Raw genomic sequence first — 17,786 nt, 5'->3', positions numbered from 1 at the left:
GGTTCCCCTTACAGAGACAAGGTCACCATCGCCATCTTGCAGCTTCAGGAGGAAGGGAAGCTGCACATGATGAAGGAGAAATGGTGGAGAGGAAATGGCTGCCCAGAGGAGGACAGCAAAGAGGCCAGTGCTTTGGGTGTGGAGAACATTGGCGGAATCTTTATTGTGCTAGCAGCCGGACTCGTCCTCTCAGTTTTTGTAGCAATTGGAGAGTTTATTTACAAATCCCGAAAAAACTTGGACATCGAGGAGGTGAGTGTTGGTCAGTGCGAATGGCATAACAAGTATTAACACACTAGGGGACTTGATCAAAGACTGTTATAAACGCACCTACACATTTATGTTGTTATCGTTGTCTTCAGAGGACTACAGTAATCACTGGGCCAACAAGAAATATGAGTCTGAATGTGTTGAACTGCATTGTTACAATCAAAAAAGAAATGCTTTTTAATAAAGAGTTGAGTGTTTTCAGTAGTTTTAATGTAGAGCTCATGGACATTTTAGTCTTAATTGGAAGAATACTTTTAAACCCTTTCCTATGATGACAGATGGTTGTTGACTTCTGACATCATGACACTTGACCATCTTGGCCTTGCTTTTTTTGCAAAAAAACTGTTACATTGTTTTGTGTGGAACAAAAAGGTAATTGTCATGCCATGATATTGTGAATACGTTAGCAAGAGTTATTTTTTAAGGCTTGTTTGTCGTATTATTATGAACAACTGCAGTAGGGTTGGGAGGGTTCTGTCAAATGTTTTGGTAATTTTCATATTAAGAGTGCAAAGAAACTTCTTACCACTTTTGTATGTATTCATGTATTTAAAAAATAATAACTTGATTTATTCATGTTTCCATTTTGTTTTTGAGTGTTCCCACAAAATGTTATTCAAGTTGTTTTACACTCAGGCCATCAGTTGCTTACTGTCTGCTGTTTTCTTTTGCTTTTGTATCATATCAAGTTCACAAACATGCATGTATATGTTTCGTCAAGTTGGAATTGTTTCAGAATGACTAAAGTTATGTGAGAACATTACGTCCTTTAACCTTTTATTTCCACTTGTTTTGGCTTTGATTTCTCCCTTTCTCTGCACGCACAGCTTTTCCCTTCCTTGGTGGAGAGGTTAGCAAGTGGGATAAATTTGCACAATTTCAAATTCCAGCTGTCCCAGTTTGAATATTTGATGGTTGTGATCCTTTTTAGTTCCCTTATAATTTGTTTCTGGGGAACAATTTTCATTAGACACTTCACTCGTGTAATCTGAGAACAGGGGTTATTATGAGTTCAGTAAACTCAGGTTTGCTTGTTGTTGTTTTTGGCCTGCACTATAGAAATCATACTTTATTACACGTATTATTTTGTATGCATACATACTTCAATGTATATCACCATGGTCTTATTTTTGGCATACATAGATGTTGCTTGCAAGCACCTCAACAATTAACCAACTATTCTACTTTTGTAAATTAAGAATATAAAGCAGCACAACTAGTCTTAACCACAGTTATGTTGGTTTTGCACAGAATGTAAAGCAACTCATCGTGCAGCAGTTGACATTTAGCGAGATGTTTTTAGGATTAAAGGTTAACTCGGGTGGTCTCATTGGCTGAGGACACATGTCACTGTCTCAGCTTCTTGTATCCCTGACTCCCATTTCTCTTAGCTTCCTCTCAGTTCTAATCAGACACATATTCACCTCACTCGGGCTTAGGCTTGTAAATAACATCCTCATTATGAAGTGGATTACAAACACATATTAAACACTCCTGGTTTACAGGCCACGCATGTCCCGCATTAGATTAGAAAATCCTGCATATGTAATGAAATTCTTCTTCCCCGAAATCCAACAGTTCATTCTGAGCCCTGCTTGTTCTGCCTCTGCTTTATAGGATTTCTGCCACATTCAATTTGATGTGACATAATTTCAGGTTTGAAATAATAATACCTGTAACTAAGGACAGATTGGTGGGATTTATGAACAACAACTACGATTGACTAGCGATTATGAGTTTTGCAAAGATGATTTTTGACTTACTTCTTGCTTAACACATACAACATTGATTCAATATAATGCTAATTTGCTTTTTGTGATAGCCCAAACATTTACAACATGGGAATCTAATACAAATGTTGCATTTATTGGCAACACCCATTTGCTCACAATGACACTGCAGTTTTGATCATTTAATTAGTATTGCCGGAAAAAAACATGTTAGTATTAAAACCTTTAAGTTTAAATTAGAAAAGTTTAACGGTATGTGAATGCCCCCCATGAAAGAAAAAGGAGATAATACATTTTGAAATGAAATCATGAACTTTGAGGGAATTTTTCAGGTACCACAAGTTTGAAACTAGCAACAATCATAAGATTACAGGTGTTAACAATACTGAGCTCTAAAAACTATAAACTCCCAGCTGTTTCCATTTGAGAGATGTATCTTAGTGACTGAAACCGTATGACGCCAGGTCAAACTCTAACAATCAACTGGAACAATACTGTGATGTTAAAGATGTTTTGAAGACCAGTGTGTTTCTTCATTTTGACCTGTGGATTTAGCGCTGTGTCTTCCTTTTCTTTGCTTTTACTATTTTACTTTACAGTTTCCTTTCAATGTTGTGATGGAGGACCTGGGTATGTTTTTAGTCACATGACAATGAAGAGAATAGTCAAAGCAAATGAGAGAGCAGCATTACACAGCATGTTATTTTGCCATGCAGACACACTTTGAGAGAACAAATCTAAGGTATTGAGTTTTTAAAACATGATTTGACTGCTGTTATATTGATTGATATATTAATAAAGATAAATCTTATATTAAGTTTAAATTGTTGTTTTAAATTGTTCAGACAGCTGCACCTCTAGTCACCAGCTTCAAATGAGATGCATAAGTGAACTGGATATCTTTTGGATACATTTGAGAATCTTTGTAAATTATGTTTACTGTTTGCACTCAAAGGAATCAGCAACCATAATGTAAAATGATCTAACTGTTTATTCTGTCAAATCCAATGAAAATGCTGTATAACGTATGTGAATTTGTTAAAAGGATGATGGCTTCCCCCTTTGGAGATATGTTCTGTGCTGCTTAAGAAAAAATGATTGAATTCCTAATCTAACTTTCAATACAGAAAAGTTCATTAAAAACGATGCAGAACTGCAGGCATCATTTTTGCTTTTCCACTTGGCTCTTGATTGATAAATGTTGGTTAAATAGTGAGACCCTGACACAGTATGACTTATTTGATGGATCCTATACTGAGTGGTGTTTTTTTTTATGTTTAAAGCTTTGCAAATGCAACACAGCGTGGACTGTTGAAACAAGAAAGCAAATGTGAATGAATGTCATCTGTCACTGTTCAACCAGCTGTTTGTTAATCTGACAGTCAAAGAACAGGGTGCTATGCGAGCTGGGGTCGGCATGTCTCCTGGTTTCTCTCATTTCTCTGGGAGATTACAGTATTATGGTCCTCATTTATATAATCCTGTCAATGGGATACAGCCCCCTTTTCTGCGCTGCCCCCAAAAATGAAGTTCATTGTGACTACAGCATTTAATCAGTTAGGATACAGTTGCTCAACAGCTTATAAGATTGATGTTGTGTTGCAAGTCATGGACCTTATGCTTGGATTGATTACACAAGTAGTGTGTTTCTCTCTAGGATTTTGACCCCTGGTAGACAAACTCCACAACTATATGTATGTCCACTTCTTAGCTCTTCAATCATAAGGCTTTGACAAAGGTCCTTGCTCTGCAGCTATTTTATATTTATCCAAATATAAATATGGATATGGAAAAGTTTAGCAACCACATATGTAACTTTCAATTGTTGCTTCTTGTTTAACAAGAACTACTTTATGACATTTGAATCTGTGGTCAGTTTTAGCCTGCAGGACAAGTGAAGTCTACAGTCAGAGTGCTACACTGAATAGTGTTTGTCAATGTTTTTAGTATATTCTCTGCTCTAGTATATTCGCAGGCAACCTAACTTCCAGATGTTTTCATTTCTAATCCTTGTTTTTCCCGCTTGCCTCCTGTTTCCTAATCTTTGCTACCTAAGTACTGTGGAGTCTGCCTATCAGAGGATAATGACTGGAATCATTGTGAAAAGTAGGTAAAATAAAAATAAGTAAACCCATCCATCCTTTATCTGTAACCACGTATCCTTTACAGGGGAGGGCTGGAGCGATCACAGCTGAAATTGGGCGGGAGGGGGCCAGTCATTCAAACTCACTCCTACAGGTCATTTAGAGTTTAGCACAATGAACATAACCTACATGTCTTTAGACTGCGGGAGAAAGCAAGAGAACCAAGAGAAGACGAAAACACAGGGGAAATAAATAAAAAATAAATACAATAAAAAGTATTGTTCATTTTACTGAGCCAATACATGCTGACATTGTTTTAATAGGATTAAAACATCTACATTTTCAAAGAGAAAAAAAAACAGAGGAGGGAGGTGGGGACAGACGACAAAGTGTGAGATCTTTATCAAGACTTGAGTTTTGAAGAAAGAGAAATATATGCTCTGACACAGAAGATATATCAAGATTGATCAGAGTTCAGAGGGGCTTTGCATTAATCTCACGTTGTAATGACAGTTTAAGGTTTTGGTATTCTGATGAATTCCAGGATTGGGCTTAAACTGCTTTCATTTTGTTTGCTGGTCTTTAATCTTCTAACCCTGCGTTCTTAATCACAACTCAGAGCAGGTTTTTAATCCCGCATGAATGAGGCCGCGGATTATGGGCCTCTGACCTTGCCATGGCGCACAGCTGCTTCCTCTTCAAATCAAGTTTCTCTGCCTGTGTAGCTCGCGAGAGAGGATAATCTTACTTTTGTGCGCTACAATGCTCCTAAATACAAATTGTGCATAAAAGAGAGAAACAAATCCTAATTTGTTTTAATGGAACATCATACACTGGTCCAATTCGTGATGCTTTGGAGTGCTTTGGTATTTGAAGGTGATGCCACTTTTGACAACCATCAACTTGAGGATTTTCTACAGATGTGTGTCATGATATCTAATCTCTGTGGCATTATCATCATCTAATCCTTTTGACTTTTAGATGCAACACCACTTGTCGAGTCCAGAGCTGAGCTTTGTTTTTCAGTGTGTGTGTGTGTGTGTGTGTGTGTGTGTGTGTGTGTGTGTGTGTGTGTGTGTGTGTGTGTGTGTGTGTGTGTGTGTGTGTGTGTGTGTGTGTGTGTGTGTGTGTGTGTGTGTGTGTGTGTGTGTGTGTGTGTGTGTGTGTGTGTCTGTGTGTGTTGACTTCTGAAAGATGGGTACAGGTTTTATTAGTGGCTTCAGTGTTTCCCTGTAATTACCACTTTAACCTTAAAAACTGTGTTCTGAGGAAAACACAATGAGATTGCTTTTCCTTCATTTAAGTGCTACAGTACTTTGATGTTAATGGACAACAAGTACTTGGAGATTCCCCTTGTGTTCAGCTGAAACAGGTCAAAATACACAGTAGACAATCAAAAACGTAAAATAAATAGGTATACATGATTGTAACTGTGTTATGTTTTCAGCTCAAACATCGATCTTCACAAGAATGAGCAGCTGAAACAAAAGTGAGATGAGGAATGTTGGGAATAATGAGCAATAACAGCAAGCATGCTGCGCAAACTGTTTATTTTCTTGTAATTATATTGGTGTATGATATGTTGACTTACAGGTGCTAAAAACAATGCATATTGTGCATAAGACCTGGGTTGCTATGACGAATGATGTAAGGAAAAACTCCAAACAGAATGAGATATTTTGTTTCTTTTAAATAGATAATGAGATCGCTTCACAACAGATTTCATGATAAGGTCCTACCTTGAAAGAAAAGTATCTATAGCTGTTCTTTGATGATAGATGATAGCCTCAGGACCTCTTCTCTCTTTTAAAATATTATTTTGTGCTACACTTTACCACGAATGAAGGAAGACGATAACTTAAAACGACACCACCTATTGGTAACAAAAGTGTCTGCAGAAAATTGAATTCATGAGTGGCATTTAAAGGAGGTTAGGGCTACCGCTTTAAACAAAAAAAAGTGCATTGTTTCTGTTTATGTGTGGCACAACACCAGGAGGTCAGCTGGCTCTGACTTTCCTTTCTTTTTCTTTATGTGTCTACATCTGATTGAGTAATGACTTGAACCCAATCTTGTGTTGTGCTGCTTATTTTTACGTTTAAGAAATACAAAGTTTAGACCCAATTGTATAATTGTAAGTCTGGAATATATTGATTTCACTAGTTTTCTTCATTGCATCTACAGCATAACGAGTCTTAATGATCAGTCTGCACTGCTGGGTGAAAGGAATGGATGGCTGCCATATACACCTTACTATTTCTAATTTCCTGTCTCTGGGTACTTTGTCTCTTTACAGAGCTCAGGTCGTTTATCAACCTTATCTGAGTCTGACTCTAATTTCAACTCTAATTTAGTTCCATCTTTAATCTTCCTAATGACGCTGTAGATCCATAACATGTGTAGACAACAGTTTAGTTCCCTTTAGATTTAAGCAGTAGTATTACCCAGCACAATCTTAATATCCCGTGGGAATGGAGGAAGTTTTGTCTTAATGTATGTTCATATGACCGCAGCGTTATGTGCAATAAGCAGGAACGTTGTGTAATTTATAAGAATGTATTGTAATTGAGTTCTGCAAGTCGTTAAAAACCATCATACTCTTCGTCACTAAAAGCCCCAGCCACACTTTTTCTTAATTTCAGTATTTTTTGTTGATTATTTCAACCAATGCTCACATGTACTGTCATGAGCGATACTACATGCCGTTTAAGGTTAATTTTTGATTGTTTACATACATTTTGCAACATCAAGCTTTGAGCTTGCAAAAAAAGCTCAATATCTTGCAAAGGAATTTCAGAAAGAACAATTCATTTTGTCGTATAACTCTAGTAGTCAATTACTGCTCACATAAGCTGGTGAGCTAAATTGAGTTGTGCTTCCATCTATTGGCCAAACTGTGGTACTGTGCATCCATAGAAGGTGAAATATTCCTTATTGCTGGAAAACAGAAAAACACTGGATGGTAACAAAATGTGGTTTATTCAAATCTGTAATCAATGGAAGCATTCAATAAAAAACGTGAATACAGATCTTAGCATAAGAACATGCCATCAATATGGGCTCTTGGTTAATGTGCAACAGTGCTTGAGAGAAAGATATACAAAGATTACCGTTCTGTATTCATACTATAATACTGCATAAGGCACATTTTGCATCAATGAGTTCCTATGATCCCCAGTAACAGTTGCCAACTCACAGGAACTATTCCTCAAATATCAGGGAAGCTGAACGTTATTCATTCAAACTATGTACTGGCATATTCAAATAATGCTGAACTTATGTTAGCTGTAATAACTTGTTGTAGTTTACTGTAGGAAACAATCTGTTAGTGCTGTACATATTGCAGAGAAACAGCATGATGCTAGAATAATACAAAATGTGTTCCGATTATAATGATAGACTTATTAGTATAAAAGAAATAAACGTCTTCTTCGCAGAACTGTAGGTGTATGAGATGGATGTGCAGTGAGAAATATTTGAGGCATCAAAACAGTGTCAGGGTATGAGTTTCCCTGAGAAAAACAGGAACACTTTAAGGAATGGAAACATTCAGGAAAAACCTGAACCTTGTCCGCACTTTGAAAATCACTATAAATGATTATTTTCTAACTACAGTAAAATGCATAATGGAAGTACAGTCAAATAAAAGTGACATCTCTGAATGTCACATTAAATCAGGCAGAACATCATTCAGTGAATTAAACATGAAAGCATATATATCGCAAAGGGGGCTTACAGTATATACTCAGAGTCCACCCCCTGCTCCATGATCCTGCATGATTAGAGATGACAATAGAAGTCCCATTATAAGCCGTTGTTGATGTCCATACAGACGTACAGAGCAGTGGGAGCAGGGCAGCTGTGGGGAGAACCGGCCTCCTCTGTCTGAGTGCCAGCATCTGGAGCAGCACTTTGCTCAGAGCCTGCGGGCGGCTTGCTTGGGTCACACTCTGAAGAACAACTTACCATTTCAATAGGGATCTGGTACTCCTCTACTTTCCCCAGATAGCTAGGGGAGGAGACGGGGGCGTCTGGTGAAGAGACCTTGGCGAGAAGCTGCAGATGGTCCTGATCAGAGCCAGACTCCAGGCTGACGATCTTAAACAACCCGCATAGGCTCTGCCGCGTCTCGTCCAGGTTCTGCTGGAGCTCAGTTCGCTCCTGCAGCAGTCGCTCTTTCTGACTTTTCTGGACAAAGAACAAGAGTTCAGATTATTTCACTTCCTCAAATCCTAATAATACATGCATTCTTTGGACCAAAGCTTACAACTGGCGATTGCTCTGTTAAATGAAAGGGTCACTCAATGGAGCTTGGCAAATGATTTGTTATTTGTAGCTGCTAAATAAATAAAGTAATCTTGTATCTATGAAAAAAGGAGAAAGCTGCATTCACTCATAAAATGTTTTTGTGTCGCCTCGGAGACCTTGATCTAACTTTCAAACTATGTGGATAGTTGGTCAGTAGGTGCACATTTTCATCTGTCAATATTAAATAACCATGTGGGTTAGCAGTTCAGCAAAGGCTTCCATGTTGATCTTCTCCTACGTACATTTCCAAATAACTTGTTGTAGCATTGAGAGACAGTCATCTAAGTATTTAAGTATTGTATTTATGCTCAAATTATCAATATTTATTAGAAGTTTATTATTCTGTTATGTCAGATTGACAAGAGGTGAAAGGCTGTGACTTGTACTTCTATCAACATTGCTGGAGTTTATACTGGTCACCCCTAGAGGTTTACAAAGGTTATACAAACACAAAATGTAATCATATCTTGTTGAGAATACCAGACATAAAAAGGCAACTTACTAATTTTTTTACGTCAATTTCTAGATGGTGTATGCCGTCTAGTTTCCTCTTTCGGCAGCGCTGAGCAGCCACGCGGTTTTTGCTTCGTCGACGGACGTCATGGACAAACTCCATCTGATCTTGAGTCAGTTGATGTTGTCTTAGAAGCTGCTGGAAGGCACTCCGACTCAGCGCTGAGATCTGCTCCACTGGGAATGGAAGCTGAATCTGTAGAGCACAGGGTTAAGGAGTTAAGATTATTTTTTTATTCATATCTTTATCCATCACCAAATAATCTGTGTATCAAAATGACCTCTGCTGCTCGTTTGTTGTAAGCCTCAGTATCTCCGTCTGTGTCCAGGTCTGAGTCGTCCCCAGAGTTGAGCGAGGACATGTAGGGGCTCTTCTCTGACTGGGACAGGCTGTCGGTGGGGGGGGCCGGGTCATCACCTGTCCCAAAGTCCCTGAGGAAGGGGCAGTCTCCTACACTGGAGCTCAGGTCCAGCTGCTTGAGCCAATGGAAGTCTGATGCTTTTGACAGATTGTTTTGGTCGATGGCTTCCAAGGGCAGTGGTTGAGCTTGAGATGGGCATATGTCAGACCAGAACCCCTTAGCCAGATGTTCAGCCACCTCCCTCTCAACACTACTCCTCTGCCCAATCCCCTCTTCGTGGCTTGAATCAGTTACTGCCGGGTCTGAGAGATCACCTTCTATTTTCTGTACAAAACCAGCCTGACTCTGCCCTATTAACTCACTACAATCTTCCACGCCTGATGTGTTAAGTGGACAGGAACTGGGGTTGCAGTCGGTTAAAGCAACAAGCGTCTCGACACTCTGCTTAACATCACCTGCTGGCTCAATGAGTTCTGGCGGACTCACATCCCCCGGGGCGGACAGCTCACAGGATAAGCCACAGTCTGCTAAACTCAACTCGTTTTGATTACACACATCTCCCATCCCTAAAATGTCTCTTTCGCAGAACTGAGTGGGATGATCTGCTTTGTCGGCAGCTGGGCATGGCAAAGACAACATGGGGCACACAGCATTTTCTGTTAAGAAAGATAAGGGGGCCATTTGTGGCCCACAATTCTCCAAACAGAAGGGTTCTTCCGTGTTGTGCATCTGACCCTGTGCTCTCTGAGGACACTGTGATGGGAAATCTGTTTGTTCATCACCTCTTGAAGGCAGTGAGCTGTGTGACTCAAATGATTTTGGTTGGCTGCTCTCTACGCGGGGGCTAAAACTGGCACTGGGTTCCCGATTCAGACAACAGGCCCTCCGCCTGACCTCTGGAGAGGCTCTATTACCTGCAGTAAACTTTGGGATGAGGAAATCAAAGCATGAGGACTCCAAGTCATTAAATCCTAGAATCTCAGCACTGCGGTGAATGGCATGAATGTTTTCTTTCGTGAAGGGCAGCTTAGATGTGTAGGCAAATTGAAGCAAAGGTTCAAACCCTTCAACAGTCACCTGTGGGGAAAAGGAAATAAACAAAAGTGTTAAGGTACAATAAAGCTCAGAGCACAAACTAAACAGCAACAATAACAATTTGAAAAGACTATTCTGGAAAATATACCAGCTAATGAAGAGACGTTCTTATGCAGATCTATATGGCTGTATGTAGTATAGCCTGTACTAGAATATATAGCTCAGTGGTTAAAAAAGCCAAAAAAAAGCTCAAAATAGTTGATCGCTTACAGGTCTGATATAAATTGTCATCACATACTTTTTAATGTACACAGGCGTACTATCGTATTGAAAGGGCCGCACATTAACAAAAGTCATGATACACAACCAATGCTGAAAAGAATAGATATTGCTGTGTCAGCATTTTTAATGGCAGATCTTGAAGAAAAGCTTCAGTCCATGTGAAAACTACTTAGTCTTGTTCGGAAATGTTTCAGTGGCTGGTCTTGCAAAGACATTGCAGCTTGCTTAGTGCAATGTAATGTTTAACAATTCATAGAGAAACTCCCTCCAAGGATGCCTTAGGCCAGGTCTTAATTCAAACTTTGGACATAATGTACTAGTGACATAACAATTGTACTCAAGTACAAACCTGCCTTACTTGAATTCTGAATAGAGCAACTGAATTCAGCATTGGCAATTATTGGTGACGAGTTATAACACATTCATGCACAAACAAAATATCAGCGTCAACTTTTTGTCCCAAATCCTTCAGCGACTGAAGGATGAATCAGGTGAACACCAACCTCATCAGGCAAGCAGATGATGGTGTTCTGGCTGGTGACATTTGTAACCCTGCTCTGAAAGTATTCACTGCAGGAAGCCAAGACAGAGCAGTGGGCCCGGAAACTCCTACTTTCAACCAACACCGTCACATCACACAGGACGTCCCGCCGCCTCTGCTCATCCAGCCTCTGGAGAACATTAGCGCTGTGCACTGCAGACTGAAAGGTGAACACTGACATGCGAGAAGCTTGGAGCGACATGGTTCAAACAAGCTCAGCCTGTGTGACAGAGGGAGCAGGGAGGAGACAACAGAGTCATGGTCACAACAGACTGTCAACAAGTCTTGCTGCAGTGATAAGTTAATTATTGATCAAACACAAATTGATGTTCAACATTTTTTATTAGTTTAAAAATCAGTTTATAATCTAAAATGCATGTGTTCCTACTTCTCAAATGTGAATACCATCCGGTTTTCTTTACCACACTATGATAGTAGACTAAATAGCTTTTGAATCTGGACCTAAGTTGAAACAAGACATTTTAAGACATCACCTTGAATTTGAAATGGACACTTTTACAGTTAACTGGCATTTTATAGGATGACATTATATATATATTTTAAAGTGATAATTGCAGCCCTAGTATAATTGTTCCCTAGCATGAGGTGCAAAATTGCACAATCATTTAAAAACACCAAGCTAATTTTCATGGTGATGTTGACCCCTTGAGGAACAATAAAATAAGCCATCTGAGAAGTTTGATCTGAGCATTACTAAAATAAGGGAGGTTGTTTTAATACGTAAAACCAAATGTATTGTTTGAATAACACACTTATCAACAAAAACTTGAATTTACATTATTATTATTATAGGCAGCAGAAAAGATGACCTACTGTGTTAAGGCTATTACATGCTCCAGTGTGAAGTCAGTAAAAGAGAAATCTAATGATGTACCAGCTGATGCAGATAGCTAAAGGTTTGATGACCAGTTAACTCGGTCATCTAACTTGTAAATTGTAAATGACTGCAGTCAGGATAGATTTCATTTTCACTCGTAGCAAGTTAAAAATGCTGACTCATGTTTAGCCAAGTTACACAACTCTCCCTGGTGGAGGCGTAAAGAAAAGTATCCGAAGTTGCGACGATAACATAATGTTACTAACTGGAAGAGTTTAATAAGATACAAATGTCACGTTAATGGTCTACAATTGTATCCAAACTGAGAGGCTTTACGCTAGGCCAAGACCGTTAGCCATGTTCTGACTACTGTACCGAGCGAACACATCTTCCTGTTGTTGGCTAAAAAACATAAAGGCATGCTCAAACAGTAACGATACGTTTTAATATTAATTTAAGAAGGCAAAGGTTCACTGACCTGCCATGTCAGCTTGATAAAACTGGCATTAAAAAATGTTTAGTAGAGACGTTTCTGCTCATCCGGAGCCAGGCTTCCCTCTCGTCATGTGACTACTGGGACCAGGAAAAAGTACTGTAAAGCAATTAATGCGCATGCTCAGTGTAAGACTCGGGAAGCCAGCACACAGGACAGGAAAAACTTTTCCAATTTTAAAGCATTTCATTATGATGATATTGATAAAAATAGACAAACATGTGTTACAAGTTATTATTTATCTCAACTTTCGTTTATCTTGTAATCTGTTTAAAAACAGAAAACGTCCATGTTGACTTTCATTGCTATCATCATTCAAACAAGTGTGAGAAACATACAGCTGGTCCTGGTTACTTGAAATACTGTGTGAAACGACTGTGTTGAAATGTCAACACTCTCAAATGTCCATTCTGTATAATCAATTTAATCTCATCACAGCCTAGTTAATGTCATAGTCATAACTAATTGGTTAACATTTTGAGATCCCTTGTACTGTGGAGCTGAAGCAGCAGCAGACGGTTGGTTTGTTTGGATTCCCTGAGTAGTGAAGCGCAGTTTTATTAGAGGATTCTTTCATAGAAGAGGAGGTAGGCTTGGCAACCCTGCACTTTGCTCTCGCTCACAGGCTGAACGCTTGTGTCGCTGACATGGAACCAGGATCCTCTGGTTGAATCTGCAGGTTTTGAAGGGAAGAGATGAGTTAGTGGAGATAAATAAAACATTAGGACCAACTTATTCTATAGGTACACCTACCTTCAGCTGTACATCCATTGGATGAGAGTTTAGGGCACTCAGGGCGTGCTTTCACATACGCTGTGTAATGACCTGACCTCATTGTTCCGCTGTGCTCTACGATGCCGTACAAACTGTACAAAATCTGATTATCTCCCTCTGTCAAGTTCTGTAAGGAAACAACTTTCTGTTAGTACACATACTAATAAAGAACAATAACACACTTATTTAAAGGGTTATAAGAATATCTATATTTAATAAAAGCTCCTAATCACAATATTTACCTGGCATTTAACCGCACAGAAGGGAGCTAGATCCAGTATCAGGGGGAATTGGACATGTCTGTTCACCTTACAAATACTGTATCCATTCTAGAGGAAAATAACAAAAGAGTTTTGCTCGAAATCCACATTCAATGACAAAAGAAAGAAAAAGATCAAAAACAAAACGTCTCTTGCTCTTTAAACAGTTGGTTCATCGCTGTGTGAATAATAATTGCAAAAGGTGTACAATGTTGACATTTTATTCAACTGTCTTACCTGTTGAAATCTTTTCAAATGAAGGGTAAGCACCGGTGGGGGAGACGAGATAAGCATTTGCTTCAAGGCATCAGTGTAGACATTTTTCTTGGATGCTTAAAAAAAGCATAAAGTACAAGACGATGAACTTCACTGACCCCTCAAATGAAAAACTGAGTCCAGCAGAAAAACATCAGCTACAAGACCAACAACACACATTGAAAATTGGCTTTTTGTGTTTGTAGTTACTTGATTTGTGTTATGGACTGCACAAAAACAACAACATCAGAATAACACATACCTCCAGCTTTCTCTTTATTGGGCTGCCGTTTGGTGCAGGTGACACAAAGCAGGCTGTTGTTCTGCGTGAGAGTTTCCACTTCTGTGAACTGGAAAAGGCACGACTGGACGGAACACTCTTGTTTCTCAGGTGCTTTCCTGGTAGCCAGAGTGTGGAAAGCCAGATCTGGGTCCTGACTTACTACAGTGTACTCTTTAGCTTCCTCTTCTTCACTCTCCATGCTTTGATCCACAGCAAGAGAATCTTCAATGAAGGCATCATCCAGGGTGACTTTCTCCATTTCTCTCACTAGCTCTGTGTCCTGTTCTACTTCCTGATCCATGTCAGAGATGTTGTCATTGTCCAAGACCCTGTCCTTTGAGGGTTGCTCCTCTGATAAGGCTGTAAAGCGGTTGCTTACTGATGACGTAGCGGATGAGTCACACTCATTCACCAAATCATCATCCTCTTCTTCTTCTTCATCTTCTTCTTCCTTTTCCTTCTCATCCTGATCCGTTTCGAGGGTTTTCTGGTCCTCTTCAGACACGCTGATTTGTGCAGGAGTTTCTCCAATTAGTGTGGCTTCCTCATTTGTTCCATTGTCAGCGTTTTCCCCTTCCTCTGCATCTGGATCAGCAGGATCGGTCTGTTCGCTCTCCGTTTGGCTCGGAGATGAGAGACAGTCCAAAGTGACTCTGCCGTCAAGCTTCGTCTGCCTCTTCTGTTGCTGTAAGCCAAGAGAACGTTACAGCTTATTTATTCATTTATTCTGCACACTGATGAATTAAACTAAAGGAAAAACATGCAGTGAGTTACCTTTGCCTGCTTCTTTGCCTGCTTCTTGGCTTTTTTCTGCTGGTACTTGCTGCCGGACCCCTCGGGGATGTCATCATTCCCGTTAGTCAAAGCAGGGCTGTTTCTGCCATCCTGACTCGACTCACTGGTTCTCTGAACTTCTTTTTTCTGTTTCTTCTTCCTGTATGCCTGTAAGAATTAGCAAAAAGAGAGTAACACAAATATATAAAAACGAACAAATAATTGCAAAAGCTTTAAAGAAAGAATTTTAAGGGGTTTACCTCATCAGAGACAGGAAGGGAAAGATCCAAAAACATCTCTGTGACTACAGACACCTGTAAGTGCAAAGTAGTAGCCATTAAGCTTGGCATTGACATGATACCAACAGGTTATCTGTCAGTTTAATACAAATCCATAATGCATACCGTTTTGCATTGCTGACACATTATAGTGCTGGTCGTTTCCCCACCAAAAACGTGGTCGACAACGTTTTTTGGAAATCCGTTTTTCTCGTACTCTGAAATAAAAAAAGAATGTCAACGGACTACCACCATCTAACCATAGGTGGAATAAGGTTGTATATTAATGTAGGATGCAAACAACTATTGTTTGCTCACATTTAATTTAAAGCCCAGTTACTTACCTTTAACTAGTGTTTTCAGCTGCTCTCCATCTGTACTTTTTTTAGATCCTTTCAATGCCTCCATGATCCCCGTGCTCACTCTCTGCAGGGAAAAACACAAACTTTAAAACGATAACAGTGAACCTATGATCCACAGTGAGTAGTGCTTGTATGGTTTATTTTTACTTCAACCTATGTTTTTATCAATATTCATTTATTGTATTCTAATATGGTGCAACTCCCACGGAACCTAAGTCCCCCTTGGCTTTATTGATAAAGCGAGAAATGTTTAAAACTGAATACATACTTTGGTCTCCTCAGCTCGCATCCCATCCAGAAGGTAGCGCAGCAGCTCCTGGCTGTCTTGCTGCTGAAAACCTTTGAACCTGGCAGCCCTGCATATAGAAGACGAGATCATGAACAACAATTAATGACGTGATGCTAGTAAGTACATTTTAAGCAAACAAGCTAGCCGCACTTACTTTTTACAAACTTGTGAGAACAACTCCCGCGGTGTTACCACACCCTTCTTGGATTCCTGAATCTCATTGAGTAGTTGACACATAGCCATAGTCAGGGGTCCGGGCCGATCTAAATGCAATACGAGAGGCTCCTGCAATCACATTTAAAACAAGCAGTTAAGTAAAAAACCTTGTATATTATAGAGGAGAAAATAAACCATATTTAGAGTAAAACAGTTAAAGAATGAAAACAGTTAAAGAATGATGGCTTCATACCAGATCAGAGGACGCAACAGGTTGGATGTTAAGTTCCATTTTCTCTTCCGTCATTTTGTTGAGAGTCTGTCTTAAGAGATGTGTTTGAGAAAGATTCTGGAAAAGAAGATCACAGCAGTTAAATATTACATAGCATTTATGACTACCCCATTTGAACTGCTATAAAGTGAATCATACCTGAATAACTGAATTAAAGAAACATGTGTTTCCAAGGTTGCTCAGCCCTCTTACTGAAATACCACCAATGTCTTCAGATGTGGCAGACTTTTGTGATTTCACAACACTCTCTTTCTTGGCGTTTTTCTTTGGGTGGTCCTTGTTCTCTTTGTTGTCTTTGTCCTCTTTTTCCTCTGCTTTTACAGTCTCTGTCTTCTGTTCAACTTCCAACAAGCAGGCTTCTTCCTTCACTCCTAAATAACCAATCAAGGCATGGTGGAAATTGTTATACAAATGTAATTCCAATAATACAGCTTGTCCATAAAAATGTTTAATTTTCCAACGGGACCTACTCTTCTGTGGTCTCTTTATGGGATCTGCTGAGGTTTGCTTTTTTAAGTTGGTCAACAGCTGAGCCAAATGTCCCGTTCTGGAGAACTGGACTTCATCATCACATATGTAACACCTGCAAGTTTGGCAACACATGATATATCAAAAGTATGTTTTATTACATACTTTTTTCTTTTGACAGGACCACTGCAAAATACTCACCACACACTCCAGTTGTCCAAACTGATCACCAGACAATGTGGTTCGGAACGAGGAGTCTCATAATGTTTGATGGCATGCTGGTTCTCAGAGTTCCGTCCACATCCCTGTTAGAAAGTACATTTTTAGCAAAAAGTCACTTCATACACTTTCACAAGTTAAATGTTAAACTCACTCTATGACCACATTTCAAGCACATCCACATGGGTTCCATCTCTTTTTCCTCTTCAGACTCCGGTGGCACAGTGGTGCTGATGTTTTCTTTGTTTTCTTCATTTTCTTCAGGCTTACAATCCTGGCAACTTGTCCAATCACCACTCCCAGAGAGTTTCTTTAGAAGAGTTTGGTCTGATCCCTTCTTAATGTGCCTACAGGATGGAACTATTAAGGTAAAAACACACACAATGTGGGAAGGTTACCACCAGCCTCCTACCGGTTATCATATGTTACATTACATTTATGTCATGATGATGATATTATTTACCTGTAATCTCAAAGTCATCTTCCTCTCTGGAGCTTTTTTCCTTCCCCCTTTTCTTTCCCATGTTCACCTAAGCACAATAAGAAATGAATGGAATCAGACCCAGCAGTCAGCCAGTGTATCCACAGCCAGAAGCAAACAATGTTACATGTATATAAATGACCAGGGTCAGTAATTAGGTTCCTGCCAACTTACTGTCACAAAAGAGCCTAATGAAAACCTTTGGTTTTCAGTTTCGTTTACTTTGTGTGGGTTAAATATCTCATCCGAGAGTAGGCTACGTTTGGTTTACTAATGACAGCCGTACGATGGAAGTCTACGGTTTGAAAATAAAGGGGTAATGTTACAAAGTTTAAAAAATGCAAAAAAAAAGCTCCGCTGATTTGGCAGAAAATGCCGGCTGACACATGCAGACAACGGGACTAAAAAAGGTGATAATTCCGCTGTTCGGCTGATCGCT

The 17,786-nt window shown here is 39.4% G+C and overlaps 3 protein-coding genes across 8 annotated transcripts in view; 1 reads left to right on the top strand and 2 right to left on the bottom strand.

Moving 5' to 3' along the window:
- LOC307035560 (glutamate receptor ionotropic, kainate 1) overlaps positions 1 to 3,167 on the top strand; it is a 31,162-nt gene extending 27,995 nt beyond the window's left edge. For 3 of the 4 annotated variants that reach the window (XM_079675057.1, XM_079675056.1, XM_079675059.1), the window contains one exon: positions 2 to 3,167. In XM_079675057.1, coding sequence (XP_079531183.1) covers positions 2 to 291 — 290 coding nt within the window. In that variant the 3' untranslated portion in view covers positions 292 to 3,167. The remainder of the gene's footprint in view (position 1) is intronic. The other variant, XM_079675058.1, reaches the window with a different exon arrangement.
- A 3,877-nt stretch (positions 3,168 to 7,044) lies between these two features.
- On the bottom strand, positions 7,045 to 12,551 carry LOC307036130 (transcription regulator protein BACH1-like). Of its 2 annotated transcripts, none has more exons than XM_079676156.1 (5): positions 12,442 to 12,551; positions 11,088 to 11,345; positions 9,187 to 10,344; positions 8,895 to 9,101; positions 7,045 to 8,272 (listed from the first exon to the last, which is right to left on the bottom strand). In XM_079676156.1, the coding sequence occupies exons 2-5, from the start codon at positions 11,325 to 11,327 to the stop codon at positions 7,889 to 7,891; spliced, it is 1,989 nt and encodes a 662-aa protein (XP_079532282.1). In that variant the 5' UTR covers positions 11,328 to 11,345; positions 12,442 to 12,551; the 3' UTR covers positions 7,045 to 7,888. The 2 variants fall into 2 exon arrangements, with proteins under 2 accessions (XP_079532282.1, XP_079532283.1); XM_079676157.1 differs by having other exon boundaries at positions 8,093 to 8,267.
- Positions 11,449 to 17,776, bottom strand: usp16 (ubiquitin specific peptidase 16). 2 transcript variants are annotated; one of them, XM_079676155.1, is made up of 18 exons: positions 17,522 to 17,776; positions 17,330 to 17,396; positions 17,021 to 17,226; positions 16,849 to 16,952; positions 16,650 to 16,762; positions 16,318 to 16,550; positions 16,141 to 16,236; positions 15,886 to 16,016; positions 15,711 to 15,798; positions 15,425 to 15,506; positions 15,207 to 15,298; positions 15,063 to 15,116; positions 14,803 to 14,970; positions 14,008 to 14,707; positions 13,728 to 13,822; positions 13,473 to 13,559; positions 13,210 to 13,357; positions 11,449 to 13,129 (listed from the first exon to the last, which is right to left on the bottom strand). In XM_079676155.1, the coding sequence occupies exons 2-18, from the start codon at positions 17,388 to 17,390 to the stop codon at positions 13,017 to 13,019; spliced, it is 2,571 nt and encodes an 856-aa protein (XP_079532281.1). In that variant the 5' UTR covers positions 17,391 to 17,396; positions 17,522 to 17,776; the 3' UTR covers positions 11,449 to 13,016. The 2 variants fall into 2 exon arrangements, with proteins under 2 accessions (XP_079532281.1, XP_079532280.1); XM_079676154.1 differs by having other exon boundaries at positions 14,008 to 14,713; positions 17,522 to 17,773.
- Between the last annotated feature and the right edge of the window lie 10 nt (positions 17,777 to 17,786).

The sequence above is a fragment of the Notothenia rossii genome (assembly GCF_949606895.1).
Source record: "Notothenia rossii genome assembly, chromosome: 4".
In the NCBI taxonomy this organism is placed as follows: Eukaryota; Metazoa; Chordata; class Actinopteri; order Perciformes; family Nototheniidae; genus Notothenia; species Notothenia rossii.
The sequence above is the reverse complement of the archived record's forward strand: the minus strand, read 5'-3'. Positions and strand labels throughout refer to the sequence as shown.